Consider the following 23,350-nt stretch of genomic DNA (forward strand, 5'->3'; position numbering starts at 1 on the left):
CTGTCAATTTTCATAATGTAAAATTAGCTGTCCTCCCTATAGGTTTTGCGTTTTAACATGGCGGCCCCCATGTAACAAGAAAATTTCCACCTTACTTATATTCATTCCATGGGTTCTTGGTTGCAAGCACAATTTACTCTACCGCTTCATGCGCCTGGAATTAGTTAAACGATCCTATCTCAATATTTCCTTGTGTATGCCAAGTAATTTGATTAAAATGTTTTCCCCAAGACTAGGGAGCACTGTAGCCGTCGCCATCCTGTTTCTCATAGGGTGTTCTGTGTGGCAGTTTAGTTTGGGCACTGATGTTGACTCAAAATATAAACACACCGATATCGTTATCATTGGCGGTATGGGTGATCTGTCCAAGAGATACCTCATGCAGGGATTCTATAGCCTCATAACAAAGTATACAACTGAACATAATTCATTCACCCTCTACCCTACTGGAAGATCTGACCCAGAATCAACGGAACCAATTTTATCCAAAATTCTTGATGAACGACTTACTTGTGAAGAGATGGATGGACATGCATGTAAAAAATCCAAAGAGAATTTCATCAGTTCAGTCAATTATGCACAATTGAAAACAGATGAACATTATAAAATATTTTGTGATGGTATAAAAATAAAATGGGAAAATCTTATGAATGGAAAATTAAACGTTAATGTAGAGGCTATATTTTACTTATCAATTCCATCGAGTGGGTATTTATCAGCTGCACAATATATAAAGAATTACTGCCGAGTGAGTCATGAAAAATGGAAAGTGAAAGTTGTATTGGAAAAACCTTTTGGCCTTGATCGCCAGTCTGCTAAGGAAATGGGTCTTGAGTTGTCCCATTCTTTTTCTGAAGAAGAGATCTACAGGGTTGACCACTACCTTGGAAAAACAATAGTTAGAGAAATCATAAATTTCAGGTATATTTACATTAATCATCATATAAACATGGCATAGGATTAATTGTCTTACAATTGTTTGAGTCTCATGTCAGCTTGGTCAGGGTTTCCCTTGCCTCTTTCTGAAATTGTAGCACGGGTTGCGAGCGGTACCTTTGATCTTACCCGTGCTGTATCATGGTAGTAAGAGCACGGTTTGTTAAAGATTATTACCATTGGCTGATGCCAAGATCAGCATTCCCCACCTACTAGCTTGAGAAATTTCAAACTTACGGCAATGTTTCTTTAGTGTTGTACACAGTGTTCAAGAGTAATAACGTGAATAAACAACAAAAAACAATAGAAATGTTTATAACTTAATTAAAAGATTACAATGTAACTGTCAAACATAAAAACAACTGGACACAGAACGCATTTTGCTAAATTCGGAAAATTAATAGTTGACATTTCTAATGTGCCTTTGAAAATTCCAAAGTTTACACTTGATTTAACAATTAGATTAAAAGTTAAACGTTAACGTTAAAAGTTAACGTCATATTAAACGTCACTAAATTTTACACAAACTCGCGCAATTTTGGAATGACCGTTGCAACCCGTGCTACAAGTCACTTACAACACACCCACCTACTCGTTGTTTGGGCAGTAAGAGCACGGTTTGGCTTGGTATTTGATTGACGGACAAAAGGATCACCTCGGGGCTCCGCCCCTCGGTCCTTTTGTCTGTCAATCAAATGCCAAGCCAAACCGTGCTCTTACTGCCCAAACAACTCGTGGGGCCCTCATTGCTACTACTTTTAACAATTATGTTTTGAGTACAAGGAAAGTACAGAAACAGTTGTATCAATGTGTCAAATTATTATGCAAACACTTCTTACATAAAGAATACTCTGTCCCTAAATTTGGGCAACCTGAACACTCAGCAGAAAATGTACCTTGCATTAAGAGTTTGTGCAGGTTGTTTTAACCTGTGGGAATTTAGAAAATGTCCCCAGAGCCCTATGTTCTCAAATGGGTTAGAAATATGTGTCCAGGCAGATTGTATGTCATTGTTTGTTTGCTTGTTTGAATGTTGTTTAACGCCACACTCAGCAATATTCCAGCTATATGATGGTGGTCTGTAAATAATCGAATCTGGACAAGACAATCCAGTGATTGACATCATGAGCATCAATCCATGCAATTGGGGTCGTTGACATGCATCCACTTTCTGATTGGTCAGTTAGTCTGAGTAGCATAACAAATCAGCTTCGCTTATGAAAGTCAACGGTGGGTAATTTAAGATCGCAAGAACTACTGGAATGGATCCAGGGGTTTAACCGAAATGCGAGCCCTGAAGACCTGGAGGATGTTTCATGTAACACACAATACATATATGCTCATACTGCATCACTTGGGTTTTCCTCCCACATGAAGCTAACAGGCGTGGACATACTGTTCTTTTAGTAGCTTTAAAGCTGTCTCCCCTATTCACTCATTTGTTGTTACCCCAATTGATTCTTGGTAAGAGTTGATCCCCAGGAACGTGAAAGGCATCTGTATGAATCGGGTGTCCAGACTTGGTGACTTGGTTGATAGCATGTCTTTGTACCCCGATGGTGTGCATCGTTGCTCACAATATCAATCACTGGATTGTCTGATGTAGATTTGATTATTTACATGCTGCTGTCACTTGTGAAGATTCCGGGGTAGAATAGGTTTTCAGCAACCCATGCTTGCCGTAAAATGTGACTATGCTTGTCGTAAAAGGCGACTAACGGGATCGGGTGGTCAGGCTCACTGACTTGGTTGATGCATGTCATCGATCCCAATTGCATGGATCGATGTTCATGATATTAATCACTGGATTGTCTGGTCCAGACTCGATTATTTACAGACCGCCGTCATATAGCTGGAATATTGCTGAGTGTGGCATTAAACAACAAACCAACCAAACCAACATGCTGCTGTCATATAGCTGGAATGGTGCTGAGTGCAGTGTTAAACAACCAATAAAAGTACTCATTTGTTAAATCTTATTATCCTTTGATATGCTTTTTTCCCCAGGAAACAAAACGATCATGTGGAAGCTTTGTTGAACAGAGACCATGTTGAGCAAGTGGAAATATTTATGAAGGAAACCATTGGAGTTCAAGGTAACAAATAAGGTCGACAGAGGTCAGGGTTAGAATTTAACACCAGCCCACTTGCCCGGGCTAGTACATATTTCCAATTTTCCCCATTTTTTCACATTACAAGGGCATTCTATGTCTACTCATGCTAGTAACATGTGTGAAGTTTTTGAGTTTAGTTGTAACCCTGGAGGTCCACAAAACCATTCACTGTTTCATTTTTCCCTTACTTTGGGTAATTTTTTGTGTGTGTTTATTCCCATTGGGGAATTCAAATAAAAAGTCTCAAGCTTTCGGCCTCCAGGCCTTAAACATGCACACTCTGTTGGTTTCATTCTATTTGATATCCTTTTTCAATAGCTGAAATAGACCCGTGAAGATCTGTGGTAGAATTGGTCTTCAGCAAACCTACTCTTGCCGTAAAAAGCGACTATGCTTGTCGTAAAAGGCGATTAACGATCTGGTGGTCAGACTTGCTGGATAGATGCTCATGATGTCAGTCCCTGGATTGTCTGGCCCAGACTCGATTAATTACAGACCGCCGTCATAAAGCTGGAATATTGCTGAGTGCGGCAACAAAACAAGCAAAACAAACAAACAATAGCTGAAAAAATTTATGACACCAACAGAATGTGCTTGATGAAGGCCGGGAGGCCGGGAGCTTGAGACTATGTAAGTTGATGTTTTTATGTAAAGCCTATTTTCACTACTTGCATCTGAGACATTTTTCTGTTTGAATAAAATTGTCATATAAACAGTAGTGAACCACGATTATTTGATACATTGTTTTATACAGTGTAACAACAAAGACTGGTCGGCTCGGAGTCAGTATGTCTGAGTGGGTATCCATCTTAAAGGGGAAGTGTACACGCAAAAATCACTTTCTTTCTTTTTCTAAACAAAACGCAATTTTAGAATTAGTTAGTATCTGTGTTTGAAAATATACACTCATTTTTTTTCACAGTGAAAGTAGGAAGCTCACAATAGTGTGAAAGTGATATGCCGTTATGAGGCCTTCGTTTTACGAGCGAAATAGGCCTGAGTTATCCCCCTTAGATTATGACGTAATTGGTGCCAATTCAACTGGGTCCCTGTCTATTCTCAACGCAAAAGATATCAAGGACCAGTTTGCGGTAAAACAACATGGTCTACGACACACTCCGGCGCAGTGGTGACTCAGCATAACACAATTCTGGCTGGCATCTGAGATGCTAGAATCACAAAACTGTACCTACACCACGTGAAGCGGCTCTAACAAAGCATGATGACGTCATAATGTTTATCAATTGGCACCAATGACGTCATATTGCAAGGGACATAAGCCATGGTGTTTTTGTTATGGAAATAGAACACTTGGAAAATGTGAAAAATATAAATCGTTTTAGTGCAAAAAATATGTTAATTAAATATGATGTTTTTATATTTTTGTCTATGACACTTCTATGTTAACACTTTTAATGTGGAAAAAGTAAAAGAAAAAAAGGTTCATTTCCGTGTGAACTTGCCCTTTAAGCTGTGGCATTGATATTTCAATGGGCTAGCATTATAAAGCTGGCATTGGTCTGGACTAGTACAGGCTGCCATTCACACATGCTTGCACATCGCTATATAAGTGCCATAAGTCCATTGAAGATTCCAGGATAGAATTGGTCTTCAGCAACCCCTGTTTGTCGTAAGAGGTGACTAACGGGATCGGGTGGTCAGGCTTGCTGACTTGGTTGATGCATGTCATTGTATCCCATTGCGTGGATCGATTCTCATGATGTCAGAATCAGAAAGTGAATGCATGTCAACGATCCCGATTGCATGGATCGATGCTCATGATGTCAATCACTGGATTGTCTTGTCCAGATTTGATTATTTACAGACTGCTGTCATATAGCTGGAATATTGCTTAGTTGCGGCATTAAACGACAAACAAACAACATGATGTTAAACCCCATTTCACCTCACCTTATTGGAGGGATATACTTTTTCTTAGTCACTCCACATCGAACAGATTCAGCTGTATCTAAATCAATGATGCTAGTCATGGGCGGATACAGAGGGGGGGTGCGCACCCCCCTTTTTATTTCGAAAAAAATCTTTATTTCTGTGTAAATTACCACCAAAGACAATAAATAGATCTTAATTGTGCATCCCCCCCCCCCTTTTCAAAAAAGCTGTATCAGCCCATGCTAGTCATGAGAGCTACAAAGACATTCTGTCAGTGGTACCATGGTTATGTTCTTGTTACATTTCCAGGCAGGATTGACTTCTATGATCAGACTGGCGTCATGCGAGATGTCTTCCAGAACCACCTCACGGAACTGCTCACAATCATCGCCATGGAGATCCCCCAAAACTCATCATCATCAGTCGACATCAAGGTCAACAAGCTGAGGCTCCTGAAACAGATAGAGCCTGCCAAAATGTCTGCCACTCTTCTTGGTCAGTTCTCCGAATATCTCAAAGATGCAGAGGAGGAACAGGCCGATCTTGAAAAGTCTAAATTTACGCCAACATTTGCAGCAGTGATGTTAAAGGTACATTCCCCCAGGTGGGATGGTGTGCCGTTTATTCTTGCTGGTGGAAAGAAGCTTGATGAACGCTCAGGCTATGTCAGGGTGGTATTCAAGAGAAATACTGTCTGCACTAATAATTGTAGGGACAAAAATTTACAACAATTGATTTTTTACATAGGTCATGGTCAGCTGAAAATGCCTGCCATCTTGATGTCCAAATCTATTGGTCAGCCTGTTTGGCCCCTGGGAGTCTCTGACCTGTCCTCCGTACCAAAACCATCTGAATTATTTGGGCAGAAAAGGGATGATTTATTTATTGGAATTCCCCATAGAGACCCAACTGCTTATACTGTTTTGATAGAAGATTTGTATCTTGGTGTCAAGGACAAATTTATTGGGACAAGTCATTTGCTCTCGCTGTGGGATATTTGGACTGATGTGAGTTCATCTTTCTCTAAACCTACTCCTAAGATTTACGATGCAGGTGACAAAGATGGAAAATTGTCATTCAGAGTGACAAGTAACAAACTGCAATATACTGAAAATATTTCCGATTCTGTTACCATGGTAACAGGAGCGGCATCAGTTCAAAATGAATCATTTGGACAAACCCCTTCTTCCTTTCTTGGCAACAAGTTAATTACTACAGATCCTCAGAGGCTTGCCTTCCGTTTAGCTGAAGACATAGCTCACTCAATCAAGCAAACATTAAAGAGGTCATTGTCGTACCATATTGCATTTTCAGGAGGGAAAAGTCCAATTATTTTATTTGAGACCCTGGCACAGCACTTTGCTGATATTCCATGGCGGTATGTGCATATTTGGCAAGTCGACGAAAGGTGTGTTCCTGCTACTGACAAAGATTCCAATTTTGGTAAAATCGAAGAATATCTTCTGAAATATATACGCCTACCCTATTTCAATATTCATCCAATGCCTGTGGAAGTTACAGGCAAGTTGTGTAGCCCTAATGATGAGGGGTTACAGTTGTATCAAGACATGATCAAAGATCAAATAAGTGATAAAAGATTCGACTACATTGTTTTAGGACTTGGCGCCGATGGTCACACCGCGTCCCTTTTCCCAAATAACCCAAGCCTAAGTGCGATAAGACAGTTTACAGCGTTCGCGTACGGGCCGGAAGATTTGTTTGAAATTCAGAGAATGACTCTAACATTGCCAGTCATTAACAAGGCTAAACAGTTATCAGTGTTTGTAACTGGTGAAGGGAAGAGACAAATTTTGAAGGATTTAGAAGATGCGGAGGGATCTAAGGATGAGTACCCCATCCTTGGTGTGAAGCCAGATATAGGAAACGTAACCTGGTATATTGATTCAGAAGCGTTGATAGATTGAAAGAAGTCTGTTGTGAGGATTAAGTGCAAATTTTGTCCGCTGGAAAAAAATGCATTTGGTTCCCCATAGAGTTGTCTCCCTTTGACTGTGGGATGTGGCTTGGGGGAAATAGTTTGGATAGATATTCAAGTTTCAGTCTTTTTCTGGTACCATCCTGCTGAAGAATTGTGTGTTTTGTGAGTCATCTATGTGTGGAGTGTATCTTGTATGCGTGTGTTTGCTTGTTACACATGTTGTTATGGAATGTCGGATGTGTTCCAATTCTTGTTTTGCTTGTTGATTTATTCGTCTGATGATTTGGTATATTTTGTTTGATAGAAATATATATTTTCATAATTGTGAAATTATTGTATTCTTTACCAGGCAACAAGGCAGTTTTATCAATGAAATCCAAAGATATTGTGTAAAACTCAATAGGTACCATGGGTACTGAGTACTTGAGATACTGGAGTGTCTCAGGTACTGAGTACTTGAGATACTGGAGTGTCTCGGGTACTGAGTACTTGAGATACTGGAGTGTCTCGGGTACTGAGTACTTGAGATACTGGAGTGTCTCGGGTACTGAGTACTTGAGATACTTGAGTGTCTCGGGTACTGAGTACTTGAGATACTTGAGTGTCTCGGGTACTGAGTACTTGAGATACTTGAGTGTCTCGGGTACTGAGTACTTGAGATACTTGAGTGTCTCGGGTACTGAGTACTTGAGATACTTGAGTGTCTCGGGTACTGAGTACTTGAGATACTGGAGTGTCTCGGGTACTGAGTACTTGAGATACTTGAGTGTCTCGGGTACTGAGTACTTGAGATACTGGAGTGTCTCGGGTACTGAGTACTTGAGATACTGGAGTGTCTCGGGTACTGAGTACTTGAGATACTTGAGTGTCTCGGGTACTGAGTACTTGAGATACTGGAGTGTCTCGGGTACTGAGTACTTGAGATACTGGAGTGTCTCGGGTACTGAGTACTTGAGATACTGGAGTGTCTCGGGTACTGAGTGCTTGAGATACTGGAGTGTCTCGGGTACTGAGTACTTGAGATACTGGAGTGTCTCGGGTACTGAGTACTTGAGATACTGGAGTGTCTCGGGTACTGAGTACTTGAGATACTGGAGTGTCTCGGGTACTGAGTACTTGAGATACTGGAGTGTCTCGGGTACTGAGTACTTGAGATACTGGAGTGTCTCGGGTACTGAGTACTTGAGATACTGGAGTGTCTCGGGTACTGAGTACTTGAGATACTGGAGTGTCTCGGGTACTGAGTACTTGAGATACTGGAGTGTCTCGGGTACTGAGTACTTGAGATACTTGAGTGTCTCTAACCCCAGTTGGACCTGCTTGGTGGGTGTTTCTCATTCAGAACATCATGCAACTATTACATGTTTCTATGTCAGTTCACTTTTATCAAATGATCACAAACTCCCTCGTATGTGGATAAAGAGGGTGTTCGGGGAGCGCCTGGCTGTTTCATACTTAAAGATGATAAAATATGGTACTTGTTGTTACCCTGCCTGGAGTTCCGTATTTTGCGGATGAAACACAGACTGGTCGGGTCGGAGTCATAAATACATGGTTTGTCAAAGCACATGGGTTTCACCAGCTTGCAAACATCTTTGTCCCCATGCGTGATATTGCTGGAATATTGCTAAAAGCGGCGTAAAACGATACTCACTCTGTTAAAGTGTTTGTATTGTCCAGGTTCAATTACTGGTATTTACAGTGTCCGGTGATTTACAAATTGAAATGAGGTTAACCCAGAAATCTGTTTTTACAGATCTAAAATGTGAAATTGTTTTATGTGACCACACAAGATCAATGCATAATAATAAATTATATTAAAATGGACTGACTGACTGCTGTGATTTCTTGTCATATTTGAGTAACTAATAATTTGTATGTATTGATTGTGACTTGATGTCATGTTTATCTTGCCGAGGCAAGGGAGTTAAGTGACTATAAACTTCCTGTTTCCACCCTTGCCAAACTTGGCTGAAATTTAGAGGCTCGATAATAGCACCACCATTGGCTATTACGGGTCGTGTCCTTGCTATGTCCCTCCTACTGACCAATCAGATTCCACCTCTCAAATCACTTGCATTTGCTGTTAACAAAATGGCGGCGCCCAGTCATGACAGTCTTGTTGATAATCCAGATCTATGATGTAATAAAACAGGTTAGATCACTTGAGCACCTCGATTAAACAGTTTGGAAAATATCTGTCGACGCCCAGTTGACGGTGCACATGTTTTGCAAGTCCTGCAGTTGACCTTAATCTGCATGACAGTCGCCATGTTGTTTGCGAAAATTTGATTGGACTATGCACAAACTTGTTGGTCCAGCCAAATATATAACTCCGGAATTCCAGCCTAGTTCGGCAAGGGTGGAAACAGACTTTTATAGTCAATTGTCTCCCTTGTCATGGAAAGATGTGTCATGGTTTGAGAGTCTTTATTAACAAAATAACGTGTTTTGAAGCATTGACAAGGATGATATGTATTGCTCAACTTGTACCCGAAGTATTTATCAACATGAATGACTTTCATTGCCATGTTTCTTGTTAAGAGGGGGCGATCGGGTAGCCTTGTGGTTATAGCGTTCGCTGGTCACGCCGAAGACCCGGGTTCGATTCCCGACATGGGTTCCAAGTGTGAAGCCCAATGATGTTTTTCCTTTCTCTATTAGTTTTCCATTTTAGTAAACATGAAAGTTAACAAATTATATGCATTGTTCGCACAGGTACTTAATGAAATCCTGAAAACTTCAAGGCATGGAATAGTTCTGGAAAATAGGTTATAGTTATAAAATCATGGAAAAATCATGGAAATATATTTTTACAGGTTATTTTCCGGTGATATATCATAAAGAAAAAATAATAAAATTCAAAATGTTTTTCGAGTGAACACCCCCCAGAGTTTCTCATTCGGAGCGTGTTTGTTTGAAGTAACAGTTTTTTTCATGTCGATTCATCCTTTTTACTTTACGTTCCTGTCCTTTGTGTTTTTTGTACCATTTTTTCAAAGAACCAATTGTCCATTGTCTGTTCATTTATGTAGACAAATGAAGTGTTTCTAATGTTTGGTAAAATATCATATCTTTGTCATTGACAAGTGTTGTAAAATATACTGTAATATTAATCTTTCAAAACTGAGCCAAGTCTATTTTTTTCTGCCAGCCATGTATCTAACGCAATCACAATGAGATGCCAGCCTTTGTCGTGCTTTTTCCAGACTAGCTTCTATTGGTTTCTTGTACACTAAGCTTCGTGGACAAAGAGGAAAATGTGAAAGTTTCATATTGTTTCTGGGGCGGTCGGGTAGCCTAGTGGTTAAAGCGTTCGCTCGTCACGCTGAAGACCCGGGTTCGATTCCCGACATGGGTACAATGTGTGAAGCCCATTTGTGGTGTCCCCCGCCGTGATATTGCTGGAATATTGCTAAAAGCGGCGTAAAACCATACTCACTCACTCACTCATATTGTTTCTTTGAGAGGCATTTAGAAATTGGAGTACTAAGTAAGGATAAGATATATGGATGAACAACTTGATTACAGTTAGGAGTGACGTTTCGGTGTAGTTCTAACATTGTTATCAAGCAAGTGAAGTACAGAGTATGGTTGACAAGTTTATATACAGGTAGGAGGCAGTGTTTATACAGTAGAGTAGATATCAGATGTTGTTACACTTTAGTGGAGAGGTGTGGAGAGGTGAGGTGAAATGGGGTTTAACGTTGCGTCCAAGATTATTGCACTTATATAGCGACGTGCATGTACGTGTATGTACGTTTGTGAGGCTGCTTGTACTAGTCCGGACTGATGCCGATTTACAGTGCTCACTGAGATACCATCCCGCAGTTTAACATGAATACCCCACTCAGACACATTATACTGACTCCGAGCCGACCAGTCCTTGTTTTAGCCCCTTAATGCCGAGCGCCAGACAGGGTAAAAACAAGTACAATTTTTTAACGTCTTTTGGTATGACGCGGTCGGAGATCGAACCCTGGACCTTCCGCTCTCCGGGCAGACGCTCTACCACAAGACCACGGAGGTCCTTCAGGGGAGAAGCCTGTTATGTAAACAAAAGGGTAGTAAACATGTTGACCGGCTAATTCAGTTGTATAAACAAAAGGGTGAAGCCAGCAATGTAAACAAAAATTTTTTGACTGATTTGGGTGTTTGATGAGTAGATGGTACGCCGGGGGCTACGAGCCTTGGCCACCGTTGATTGATGGTTGGAGTACATTGATGTTGATGGCTTCTTGTAGTTTTTTCTGGTTTTGAAGTCTTTGAGGTCGGTTGTGAGGGCTTTGACTATTACATTCCCCCGGGGTACCATCAGCACATCATCGATTGATAACGGTGTTAGAACCTACACCGACATGTTGCTCCTAATTGTAATAAAGAAGTTGTTCATTCATATATCTTATCCTTACTTATTTCATATTGTTGCTTATGTAATAGATATTCAAATCTGCAGTTTGATACTTGCTATCTTACTCAAATCTGCAGTTTGATACTTGCTGTCTTACTCAAATCTGCAGTTCGATACTTGCTGTCTTACTCAAAGACGTAATTTGATACTTACTATCTATTTTGATACCCAACTTCTGATTGAAGATTTATTGTAAAAATGTGTGTTATTTTAATGACAACATTGTTTTATCAGATATTTAAAAAAAGAAGTCGGGAAGTCATGAATATATTTGGGAATGCTTTTTTTTATGAAATTGTGTGCTCAGTTTTCACTACAAGAAAATATCCCCAAGAATATTCATGATCCCTAAACTTTTTGTTCAGTATATGCTTTATGGTGAATGCTTTTACATATTTTTTTCGCATGCAATAAATACATTCCAATAATAGCGGTCAGATTCATCACTTTTTTAGAAAAAGCTCACTACTGTAAGCAATAAAATCTTTTTTTATTATGATTAAATTTATTGACTTTTCTTTATACCATTTGAATGGGAAAGAATATTACTGCCAGCTTGGGCATTGTAAATAATTTGAAAGTTGTACAAGTGTTTGTGCTATTGGATGTGATATTTTGAAGCGGCATGATCGATGGAATATAAATTTGTCAGTATGGTGGTCGTGATCGCAGTACTGTTGGAGTTATCTCCCTTCAATTGCAATCCCTAAAGCTCCTTCCCAGCGCGTGACACCTTCGTTACACTCTGGGCAGTATAGAGAGCTCGGCGAACGGGTTATCGCTGTGAGGAGCTTCGCCAACCCAGTTTGCCATCCCGGCATCCAATGCTTAGCTTCCAATGAAATGACGATTTCGTTGACTGCGGTGTCGTGACCTCGTAGCATGAGTCGTTGTCCATGCTGAAAAAATGGATGCCTTTCTCAGCTGTTTCTACCGGTGTATTTAAAGGCTGTTGTGATATCGCTGGAATATTTACCAACGTGGCAGAACAATGTGCTCAATCATCGCAATGCTGTTGTTGACGGGTATTCCTCCCCAAGGCCTACTGATTCTTGGTTTAACGCGTACTTCTTTAACACATAAAAGTGTATAAGCCTGGCTTCATAAACATCAATAACTTTATTTGACATGCAGCCCAGCAGCACTTGGTCTGAATATTTGTTGCCGCTTTTAAGGTCCGGCTTAGAATAAGTCTTCAGCAACCCATGCTTGCCATAAGAGGCGACTATGCTTCACGTAAGAGGCGATTAACGAGATGGGGTAGTCCGAATTGCTGACTTGGTTGATGCATGTCATCGTATCCAAATTGCAAAGGACCCGTGAAGATCCGGGGTAGAATAGGTCTTCAGCAACTCATGCTTGTCACAAGAGGCGACTATGCTTGTCGTAAGAGGCGACTAACGAGATGGGGTAGTCCGAATTGCTGACCTGGATGATGCATGTCATCGTATCCCAATTGCAAAGATCTATGTATATGATAACCATCCCTGAATTGTCTGGTCCAGACTCTATTATTTACAGACCGCCGTCATATAGCAAACAACAAACAAACAAACAAACAGTTATCGATGAGGCGCTCACTCTCGCCGGGACGAAGACAAAATATATGCGCTGTCACACGAATTTCATGAAATATTCATCGATTCATAACATTTTGTTCTGTTTGCATCAACTGCATCTGTCAACACCAAGTCATGACGGATATATACATATATTCATCACTCTTGAGGCTAAAAGCACATTGACAATACAACACTTTTAAAAGAAAAACAACAGAATCAAATGGATTGTTTGTATTATTGTATTTGTACTTTTTACTGATGTAATGTTTCTGGTAAGCTGTCGCTATGACATCCTGGTTCAAACTATTGGAATTCAATGCGGTGATTTCTGCCCTCAGTCATACTCCAACGTAGGTGTTAGTCTACAGAAGCTTCTTTAAAAAACGCTATATCTTGCATAGATGAGAAGTTAATTCAAGAAGTAAATTAGATCCTGTTATTTCTTTATATCGACGATGACATTAGTAACTGTGTCAATATGTACCGCTATGCATTGCAAATAATACCCTGATCCTGGTTAATAGGTCTTCAGCAACCCATGCTTGCCGTAAAAGGTGACTAACGGGATCGGGTGGTCAGACTCGCTGACTTGTTTGATGCATGTCATCGATCCCAATTGAGTGGATCGATGCTCATGATATTGATCACTGGATTGTCTGGTCCAGACTCGATTATTTGCAGACCGCCGTCATATAGCTGGAATATTGCTGAGTGCGGCGATAAACAACAAACCAACCAACCAACCTACAAATTTAAGGCGAAGTGCGGCTTCCATTCTTGCGACGGAACCATTTTAACCCGATACGAGCTCTTTCCGTTGCCTAAAGCGGGGAGTTTGTACATTACAAGGCAAATATCTCTTGTGCAAGAAAAGAGGACGCAACAAGCATTCTTATGCGGCACATTATCGGCTGTTAGTTTATTGGGACATAAATGTTCTCACCATGTGTCAACGGCGGTCTCTCAATCTTCTATAGCCTGATGGTATTGCTTGTGCCTTGACGTACGAAACAGACACACATGGTGTCCAGGGCCCTGTTCCACATAGCGATCTTAGTGCTACGTTGATCGTAAGCCTAGGGTAAAGTATGGGAGTTACGACCAACTTAACACTAAGTTCGTTTGTGGAACAGGGCCCTGGGTAATTATTTTGGGCTGACATATCTACCGGGATTCGAACCTGGGGTGTTATTTCCTGTTCTGCCCAGGTGAGTGGTTGAATGTTATTTTGCTCCTCACTCAGCAACATTCCAGGGACATCAGATAGGCTGAACATTATTGAGACGGAAAATGCACCCTTTTTGTTTAAAAGCTTGAACACCGACCCACACACGTCGGAACGATGAGACACCTTCAGCCATATGACAAATTGCAACATAATAAGTCGGTAAGCATTCATTATTGAATTTACCTGTTCTGCCCAGGTGAGTGGTTGAATGTTATTTTGCTCCGCACTCAGCAACATTCCAGGGACATCAGATAGGCTGAACATTATTGAGACGGAAAATGCACCCTTTTTGTTTAAAAGCTTGAACAGCGACCCACACACGTCGGAACGATGAGACACCTTCAGCCATATGACAAATTGCAACATAATAAGTCGGTAAGCATTCATTATTGAATTTACCTGTTCTGCCCAGGTGAGTGGTTGAATATTATTTTGCTCCGCACTCCGCAACATTCCAGGGACATCAGATAGGACTGAACATTATTGAGACGGAAAATGCACCCTTTTTGTTTAAAAGCTTGAACAGCGACCCACACACGTCGGAACGATGAGACACCTTCAGCCATATGACAAATTGCAACCTAATTAGTCGGTAAGCATTCATTACTGATGACCCCACCCCCTCTATCCGGAGAGACAAGAATCGGGTAATGGAGACCAATTCTGGCTGAAATCAACCCGGGAGACAAGCATCGGGTACTAGAGACCAATTCTGGCTGAAATCAACCCGGGAGACAAGCATCGGGTAATGGTAATCTTGTCTCACTGGAATCCCTGCGGGTTAATAGTTCGGTATAAAAGTAGACCGAGTCCTGGTGGTTCAAAGTAATATAATTACTAATGCCCTTTGACGCGCCGACCCCTGTACCGTGATAATGCAATCTCATTAAATCAGAAGGTCTGAGTGCTCGCGGGTAGCACTCCTATGACCGAATGTCCAAGAACAATTAACACTAAGCATAATTACCAATGACCTCCTCCTTGAACACACTGTCCGGCGGGGGTTGTAGGTCTTTGGCACCGGGACTCCCCGACGGAGACAGTCATGGTTGCTGGTGATCTATTGCCCCAGAATCCTCACGGGTATAGGAGACTTCGGGGATCTGTATTTTGACAAAGAATGACCTATTCTATCCTGTCATCCCCACGGGTAGTGCTGACCCGGGACGTGATGTGCACTGATGGCCGACCGTACATTCGTTATCCATTCCCTGTCTCAGATCCACTGTGAATCCACTTCTTCATTTTGTGTGTGTTTTAGAGATACTATTGTGGAATTGTTGAAAGCCATGTTAAAGTTTACACTGCAGCATGTCTCGATGGGCATGATATAAATTGTCAATGCAAGAGAATAACCAAATGGCAAATAAATGTGGAAATCATATGAATGGACCCCTGAAATTCTGTGATGACTCCAGGTAACACACAACCAAATGTTTTCCCATAGACTTCTATAGTAACGTTATATATATATATTTAAATAACTAAGCATTCAACAGCTTTTACCTGAACGTGTGTGCACAGTTTGGCCTTAGAGCAGAAATAAAAACATAAAAAATGACTAGCTCAGCCAGCTCCTTTTCCGAGTACCGGAAGCTAAACACACCACTCACAGTTTCGCACCAAATGTCACCTACTTGAAAATAGCTGTGGTCACATTCAGCATAAGTCATCATGTTGAAAAAGACAGTACTAAATATTGAAAAACATGATCAGTTTTAATAACTGGATGGATGTACATTTGAAAGACATAAAAATCTTACAGAATATCCTCCAATCACAGCCTGCAGATATCTCTCGATCTGCACTGATCGAGGGCTCCCTACGAAAACCGCGCTGTCCCAACTGGTTCTGATTTGGTGTTTTTGAACCACCAGGTGTGCCCTACGCGTAGCACCCGCCATTCAATTTGCATAATTAAAAAATGCAATCAAGAAATGCTGACAATTTTTGGACGACTGTGTCGCGTTTGTTTTGTGGTTAGCACTTCATGAATGTTGATGTCTCAATTTAACGAAGACACTCATTGCCTTATTTCATACTGATTAAATTTGTACCTGAATCTTGCCTTAATAATGATGCTCTATTTGGGATACATCCGTCTCTCATTACGTCGGGCATTGCCCAGTGTCTAATCAGGAGAACTCTATGGTCTAATTAAGGCGCCGCAAGAAGCTGTGCAGAATTGCATCCCGAAACATTCATCAGAAGATCCACGGGTTCCAGCTCCGCATCCAAGATTGGCCTCGATTGACATCCTTAGTCTCCATATTATCTGTTCCTGAAACATTGGTGAGGTGAGGTGAAATTGGGTTTAACGTCGCGTCCAAGATTATTGCACGTGTGTGTGTGTGTGTGTGTGTGTGTGTGTGTGTGTGTGTGTGTGTGTGTGTGTGTGTGTGTGTGTGTGTGTGTGTGTGTGTGTGGCTGCTTGTATTAGTCCGGACTGATGCCGATTTATAGTGCTAGCTCACTGAGACACATTATACTGACTCCGAGCCGACCAGTCCTTGTTTTAAGCCCCTTAATGCCGAGCGCCAGACAGGGTAACAACAAGTACCATCTTTTAACTTCTTTTGGTATGACGCGGCTCTACCACTAGACCACGGAGGCGGTCCCTGAAACATTGTATCTGACTGTGTGGAATAGGGACAACAGATCGCAGACTACATTCCGAGTCGGAAATGGCAGAACATAGATCTCTAAAGGTGACGTGGAAAGTTGCAATGCAGCAGAGAGACAAAGGGTCATGGCGCGGTGCCCTCACCTACTGCCAGAGCGGCGGACAAGTGCCCTGAAAATGGTAGCATTTTGTCGAGCGAGAGATGACACGTGTACCAGATTCCAAGTTGCAGCACGTGCATATTGCCCGAGCACTGTGCCTCATTTATGGTGTTCGAAGGCTGCGAGGGGGCACGGGAGGCCAAGTCGTCTAAGGCGCCGCGATTCGCTGTGCAGAGTTGCGTACCTTGGGCACGTCAGAAACCTATGATTGTGGGTTCGAATTCCGGTTCGCCCCGATTATGTTTCTAGGTTTGTCAGCACCATACCCGTGCTCGTGGGTTTCACCGAAGTGGTAAACGTCTGAGACCTGCATCACTTTCCTCCCACATTAAACTGACACGCCGTGATGTAACTGGAAAACCCAACTCACTCACTCACTCACACACTCGAAGGCTGCGATATATGATATATGAGTGAGTGAGTTTTTGAACAGTATTACAGTAATATCACAACGTGTCAGCTTGATGTGGGAGGAAAGTCTGAAGTGACGCAGGGCTCAGACGTTTTCCTCATCGGTGAAACCCAAGAGCACGGGTATGGTGCTGACAGACCTAGAAACATAACCGGGACAAACCGGGATTCGAACCTACAATCATAGGTTTCTGGCGTACCCAAGGGACGCAACTCTGCACAGCGAATTGTGGCGCCTTAGACGAATGGGTCACCCGTGCCCCTTAATCATTTGGTAGATTATATAGAATCAACTGATGGTTATCTGTGCCTTTAATTATTTCTGTTTTGTTTGTTTTGTTTGTTTGTTTAACGCCGCAATCAGCAATATTCCAGCTATATGACGGCGGTCTGTAAAATAATCGAGGCTGGACCAGACAATCCAGTGGTTGACATCATGATCATCGATCCGCGCAATTGGGATAGATGACATGTATCAACCAAGTCAGCCAGCCTGACCACCCGATTCCGTTAGTCGCCTTTTACGACAAGCATAGTCGCTTTTTACGGCAAGCATGGGTTGCTGAAGACCTATTCTTCCCCGGAATCTTCATAGGTCTATTTCTGTTTTGAGTGGATGTATTTCATACATACATTTAAATTGGCCTTTGTTGTATTTTGTAAGCTTAATACAACGAATATCCAAATATTAAAATAGCACTACCACAAAAAAGGGTATTGGAAAACGGCGTAAACTCACTCACCCAAGACACCAGTTAAGGTATAAATGAGCCATCCTGCACAAGCGCAAGCGCAACCAACCCAGGGAACCAGGCTGTAAATGAGTCACATGACGAAACCATTCTTAGTGAAATTTCTTGTTGGTTACGTAAAGATGCGAATGATGACGAAAGGATTCAGTTTCATGTTGACATTGTGGCACTAAGATTCAAGACTCGTGGTCCTCCAGCTTCGACGTTGAACGAAAAAACAGTTGCAATATATTTATCAAAGCGAAACTGTGAAGTTAACCGACTCGAGTTTCATGCCTGTGGGGTCACCGCCGCCAAGATCAACCTTACCATCGTCAAGGGTTACACCTGCTTATTTATTTTATGTGCATTTAATGACATTTAAGTGGCATACCATTCTGGTAGAAAGTTACGTCAATGTTTATTTCGGTACTTTGAGCAGGTGTGGATGCTTGGAGAGATACCTTTCCTGGCTAGAGTCACGTAAAAAAATTGTTGAGATGAAAAACAGATCTGATTAATTTTTTACTTTGAGCTATAGGAGCTACTTTCAACTTTTGGAGATGCGCCAAAGATAAAAGATTCGAAAAAAACCAAGCATTTTTTTATTAACAGCAGCGTTTTCGTCTTGAATTTTTTTTTTTAAATCTAAATCTTGGGCTTGAAAAAATGCAGGATTCAGTCATTGTATCTGTGTTTCGTGTTTCATTAAATTAATGAAGCAACTTCGATGGCCTTTAGAGTTAAAGAATACAGGTTTGATGTTGTACTATAGCACAGTAGACGTCTATATCCTGGCTGCCTAGGAAATGGGTGATCGAGTATGGACCAGACAAACCAGTAACAGTTGTCTAACGCCGCACTCAGTACGGCGGTCTGTAAATAATCGAGTCTGGACCAGATAATCCTGTGATTGAGTCAGAGAGTGAGTGAATATGGTTTTAAGCCGCTTTTAGCTATATTCCAGCAATATCGCAGCGGGGACACCAGAAATGGGCTTCACACATTATGCCTATTGGGGGACTTGAACCCGGGTTTTCAGCGTGACGAGCGAACGCTTAACCATTAGACTACCCCACCGCCCCTCCAAAGAATGACGTCATGAACATCGATCCACGCAACTGGTATTCGATGGCATGCATCAACTTAGTCAGCGAGTCTAACGACTTGATCAAGTTGGTCGACTCTAACGATCAGCATAGGTTATTGGGGATATATTCTATCTCGGAATCCATACGTAGGAACCAGTGATTGATAGCATGAGCACATAGCCTTGCCAACCAGGTCACATATGGTATTACCGATATACATTTAAGTCAGCTTGGGCATTGAGGACCTTAGACACAAACAAACAAACACGACGTTCATCGGGGCCCGTATCACGATCGTCTTGTTTGCTAAACGGACTTATATCAATGTCATTAAAATCAGATCTTAGTTCTCGCTACCGCTAAACATAGATCTGAGGACATCCCATTACGGGTCACGTCAGACCGACCTTGCGAGAACTTTGGGCGACCAATGTAGTGACTGACAAGAAGTCGACATTAGCCAATCAGAAGGCAGCTTTCTCGTGCTTTACGACACTAATTTCAAATCGGCGATTACGCCTCGAAACATATTTTGACAAATTCTCGATTAAAAATGTGAAACCCGAACAAAAGAACATTCTGGAATGGCTAATAGATTGGACTTATAGAGGACATAAGCACATTGATAAGCACACTGCATTGGAAATGGCTGCAATATCATTACAATAATAAACTCGTTCACCTAGGTATATTATCCAATCAAATCAAAGTATTTGGAGACACAATATGTATGAAGTCTTTGACAGGCATTTAAAACTGATACACATAAGGAAGAGAATTTATTGTGAGGAACACAACGTTTCGCAGTATATATGCTTACTCCTTCATTATGTAAAATGAAGGAGTAAGTATATACTCCGAAAAGTTGTGGTCGCTATGTAAGCGCAATAATGTTGGACGCGACGTTAAACCCAATTTCACCTCACTTTTTGTGGAGATGAATGCAGAGGTCCTTAGTCGATGATGTTCGTCCGCAGTTCATCCGTGTAATGTAGTAAAATATGTCTTTGTAAAACACGTAAAGTGCAAATTCGTATCAGGTGAGTAAACCCCAAATTATGTCCACTGTAGGCTCACAGGTGAAGCGTATGTTACACAATATGAGTGAGTGAGTTGTGTTTGACGCCGCTTTTAACAATATTCCAGTTGTAGGAGGAAAGCCCGAAGTGATGCAGGTCTCAGACGTTTACCACTTCGGTGAAACCCACGAGCACGGCTATGGTGCTGACAAACCTAGAAACATAATCGGGGCGAACCGGGACTCAAACCCACAATCATAGGTTTCTGGCGTGCCTAAGGGACGCAACTCTGCACAGAGAAACGCGGCGCCTTAGACGACTGGGCCACCCGTGCCGAAGCAGCCTCAGTGGTCTAGCGGTAGAGCGTCTGCCAGGAGAGCCGATTCGGCGGTTCGATCTCCGCCTGCGTCATACGTTTAAAGATGGTACTTATTGTTACCCTGCCTGTAGATCGGCATCAAGGGGATAGAACAAAGACTGGTCGTCTCAGAGTCGCTATACTAGTACTGTGTCTGAGAGGGGCATTCATATTAAACCACTGCATGGACACACGCACGCACGCACGCACGCACGCACCCACGCACGCACGCATACATAGGCCTTGCTATTTCAATGGTATATTACATTATTTTGGTCAATTTAAGTATATGAGGTGAGATTAAATGGGGTTTAACATCGCGTCCAATATTATTGCACTTATATAGTGACGTGCATGTAAGTGTGTGTGTTTGTGTGGCTGCTTGTACTAGTCCGGACTGATGCCGATTTATAGTGCTAGCTCACTGAGATACCATGCCGCAGTTTAACATGAATACCCCACTCAGACACAGTATACTGACTCCGAGCCGACCAGTCCTTGTTTAAGCCTCTTAATGCCGAGCGCCAGACAAGGTAACAACAAGCACCATCTTTTAATGTCGTTTGGTATGACGCGGTCGGGGATCGAACCCCAGACCTTCCGCTCTCCGGGCGGACGCTCTACCACTAGACCACGGAGGCGGTCCCTGAAACATTGTATCTGACTGTGTGGAATAGGGACAACCGATCGCAGACTACCTTCCGAGTCGGAAATGGCAGAACATAGATCTCTAAAGGTGACGTGGAAAGTTGCAATGCAGCAGAGAGACAAAAGGTCATGGCGCGGTGCCCTCACCTACTGCCAGAGCGGCGGACAAGTGCCCTGAAAATGGTAGCACGGAGGCGGTTTTAAGTATATGAAATTAATCTATTGTGATACATATCAAAAACATGTTGGATAGGCACATTTGTCGATACAGCAGGGTTATGCATAGTGCTTGTGGCAATAAGAACGCTTGACAAACTTGTGTTGGTTATACATCACATAATCTGAATAAAGTTCAATCAGCTATGAACAATATAACCAACATGTATCAAGACTGAAAAGCAAGAAGTCCAACAAATACCAGCGTTTTAGCATTCGGAACAAACATGTTAATTAAACAGCGACCGTCATCAGATCCATTGACAAACTGGGTCTTCTAACATCATTAACTAGTTAATGATGTGTGTGTGTGTGTGTGTAACTAGTTAATGATGTCCCTTTCAAAACATCCTTCCCATTTATCGATCTAATGTAAGTATAAACCTGGTTTACGAGCAGTTCCATCGTAATTAGCTCCAATCAAATATTACACTCGTGTTTGTTAACAATGTTATACCTTGTATGCCGTTGTAAAATGGTAATGCGTAGGCATTTAGCAGCCAATCTCGTTGCTTCTAAAACATTTACCGATATATATAGTATGTGACTGACATTGTTCGGTTGGCCCAGTAGTCTAAAGCGCCGCAACTCGCTGTTGCACGCCAGAAACTTATGCGGGTTCGAATCTCGATTCCTCCGGATTATGTTTCTTGGCACCATACCCTCTTCTGTTTCACCAGTGTGGTAAACGTCTGAGACCTGCAGCCATAATGTTATTTCGGGAGTCGAGACCCCAACATAGTGAGTGAGTGAGTGAGTTGGTTTTACGCCGCTTTTAGCAATATTCCAGCAATATCACGGCGGGGGACACCAGAAATGGGCTTCACACATTGTACCCATGTCGGGATTCGAACCCGGGTCTTCGGAGTGACGAGCGAACGCTTTAACCACTAGGCTACCCGACCGCCCCTCCCAACATAGACTTACGACAGTCTTAGCGCAAAAATCGCTTTGTGAAACAGTTTCCAGATCTATTGCCCCGTTAGTGTCTCCTTAACGCCAATGCATTACATGTCGCAATAAAAATACATTGTAAAATTTAAATTAAAAATCTAAATTTAAGATTAAGTGACAGTGAGGCATTATCAACGGCGAATGAGTGAGTGAGCTTTGACTTTACGCCGCTTTTAGCAATATTTCCGAATCACGGCGGGGGATACCAGAAATGGGCTTCACACATTGTACCCATGTCGGGATTCGAACCCGGGTTTTCGGCGTGACGACTTATCCACGACGGAATATATGTAGATTTGTAGAATCCACACACATGTACTTAAACATTGTTAAATCCCCTGAAGCCTTGCCGTTAAAATGTCAAACTTGAAGGCAGTGTTTCGTCGAGTAATAGATCCATATCGTTATATTCCAAGTTGGATCAGTTGATTCGTAGCCCATGTCCTTCAAGGATCTTCATTTACAGAAAGCAATAACATCACCACAATCACTTCCACTGCGCTGGACAGATACATCTTTGTTTCCTACAGAAGTTATTTTTGACATATTAGATCCTTCGTCTTCGTCTTTGAAGATTAAACAAACGGAAATTATGTAAAAAATAAAAAATGGACGTTTTCATGAATACTATTGATTCTTCTGTGACCTGTCTGTACCCAAAGACATTATAGAACGCGCAAGTACATCCAAGTCACGAAATGAAAATCTCTAATACTCCCCATATTAATGTTTCGCGTGTAAAATACACACTAACCTTTGAAATTAATGTCTGAAACACGTTTTAATTTCCATATGCTATTTTAGCTGCGTTTGAAATCCTATAAATGTTTGAGAAAGCACACTGGCGACAAGTTTTAAAAAAAATCAAATTATCTAGGCTTAGCCACCGAGCCAAGTGAAATTCTAAAATAGCAGTATCATTATTAAAGTAAATAATCAACATCAATGTATTTATGAGTACATATATTTATCATTAACGATAATGAAAATATATTTCAAACATCCGTTCAGTGTTAAAGTGATATCTTTAAATAGTAGTAAAAGAAGGAGATACA

The 23,350-nt window shown here is 41.6% G+C and overlaps 2 protein-coding genes across 2 annotated transcripts; one reads left to right on the forward strand and one right to left on the reverse strand.

The window, feature by feature from the left end:
• Positions 1-70: 70 nt before the first annotated feature.
• On the forward strand, positions 71-7,277 carry LOC139467097 (GDH/6PGL endoplasmic bifunctional protein-like). The gene is made up of 3 exons (XM_071248815.1): positions 71-921; positions 2,944-3,032; positions 5,253-7,277. The coding sequence occupies exons 1-3, from the start codon at positions 149-151 to the stop codon at positions 6,866-6,868; spliced, it is 2,478 nt and encodes an 825-aa protein (XP_071104916.1). The 5' UTR covers positions 71-148; the 3' UTR covers positions 6,869-7,277.
• LOC139466940 (uncharacterized) lies at positions 6,994-8,452 on the reverse strand. Its single transcript, XM_071248663.1, has 3 exons — positions 8,371-8,452; positions 7,229-8,215; positions 6,994-7,022 (listed from the first exon to the last, which is right to left on the reverse strand). The coding sequence occupies exons 1-3, from the start codon at positions 8,450-8,452 to the stop codon at positions 6,994-6,996; spliced, it is 1,098 nt and encodes a 365-aa protein (XP_071104764.1).
• Positions 8,453-23,350: the final 14,898 nt, after the last annotated feature.

The sequence above is a fragment of the Haliotis cracherodii genome, unplaced genomic scaffold (assembly GCF_022045235.1).
Source record: "Haliotis cracherodii isolate W230 unplaced genomic scaffold, xgHalCrac1.p SCAF_19, whole genome shotgun sequence".
Taxonomy (NCBI): Eukaryota; Metazoa; Mollusca; class Gastropoda; order Lepetellida; family Haliotidae; genus Haliotis; species Haliotis cracherodii.

What these genes read in the sequence shown, in the direction of transcription:
- LOC139467097 (XM_071248815.1), top strand. Translation starts at nt 149, where the DNA reads ATGCGCCTGGAATTAGTTAAACGATCCTATCTCAATATTTCCTTGTGT. An exon ending in AGAGAAATCATAAATTTCAG is followed by an intron (nt 922 to 2,943) that starts GTATATTTACAT and finishes TTTTTTCCCCAG; the next exon opens with GAAACAAAACGATCATGTGG. An exon ending in GGAAACCATTGGAGTTCAAG is followed by an intron (nt 3,033 to 5,252) that starts GTAACAAATAAG and finishes TTACATTTCCAG; the next exon opens with GCAGGATTGACTTCTATGAT.
- LOC139466940 (XM_071248663.1), bottom strand. Translation starts at nt 8,452, where the DNA reads ATGTGCTTTGACAAACCATGTATTTATGACTCCGACCCGACCAGTCTG. An exon ending in AATACGGAACTCCAGGCAGG is followed by an intron (nt 8,216 to 8,370) that starts GTAACAACAAGT and finishes GTTCTGAATGAG; the next exon opens with AAACACCCACCAAGCAGGTC. An exon ending in TAAAACTGCCTTGTTGCCTG is followed by an intron (nt 7,023 to 7,228) that starts GTAAAGAATACA and finishes ATTCTTCAGCAG; the next exon opens with GATGGTACCAGAAAAAGACT.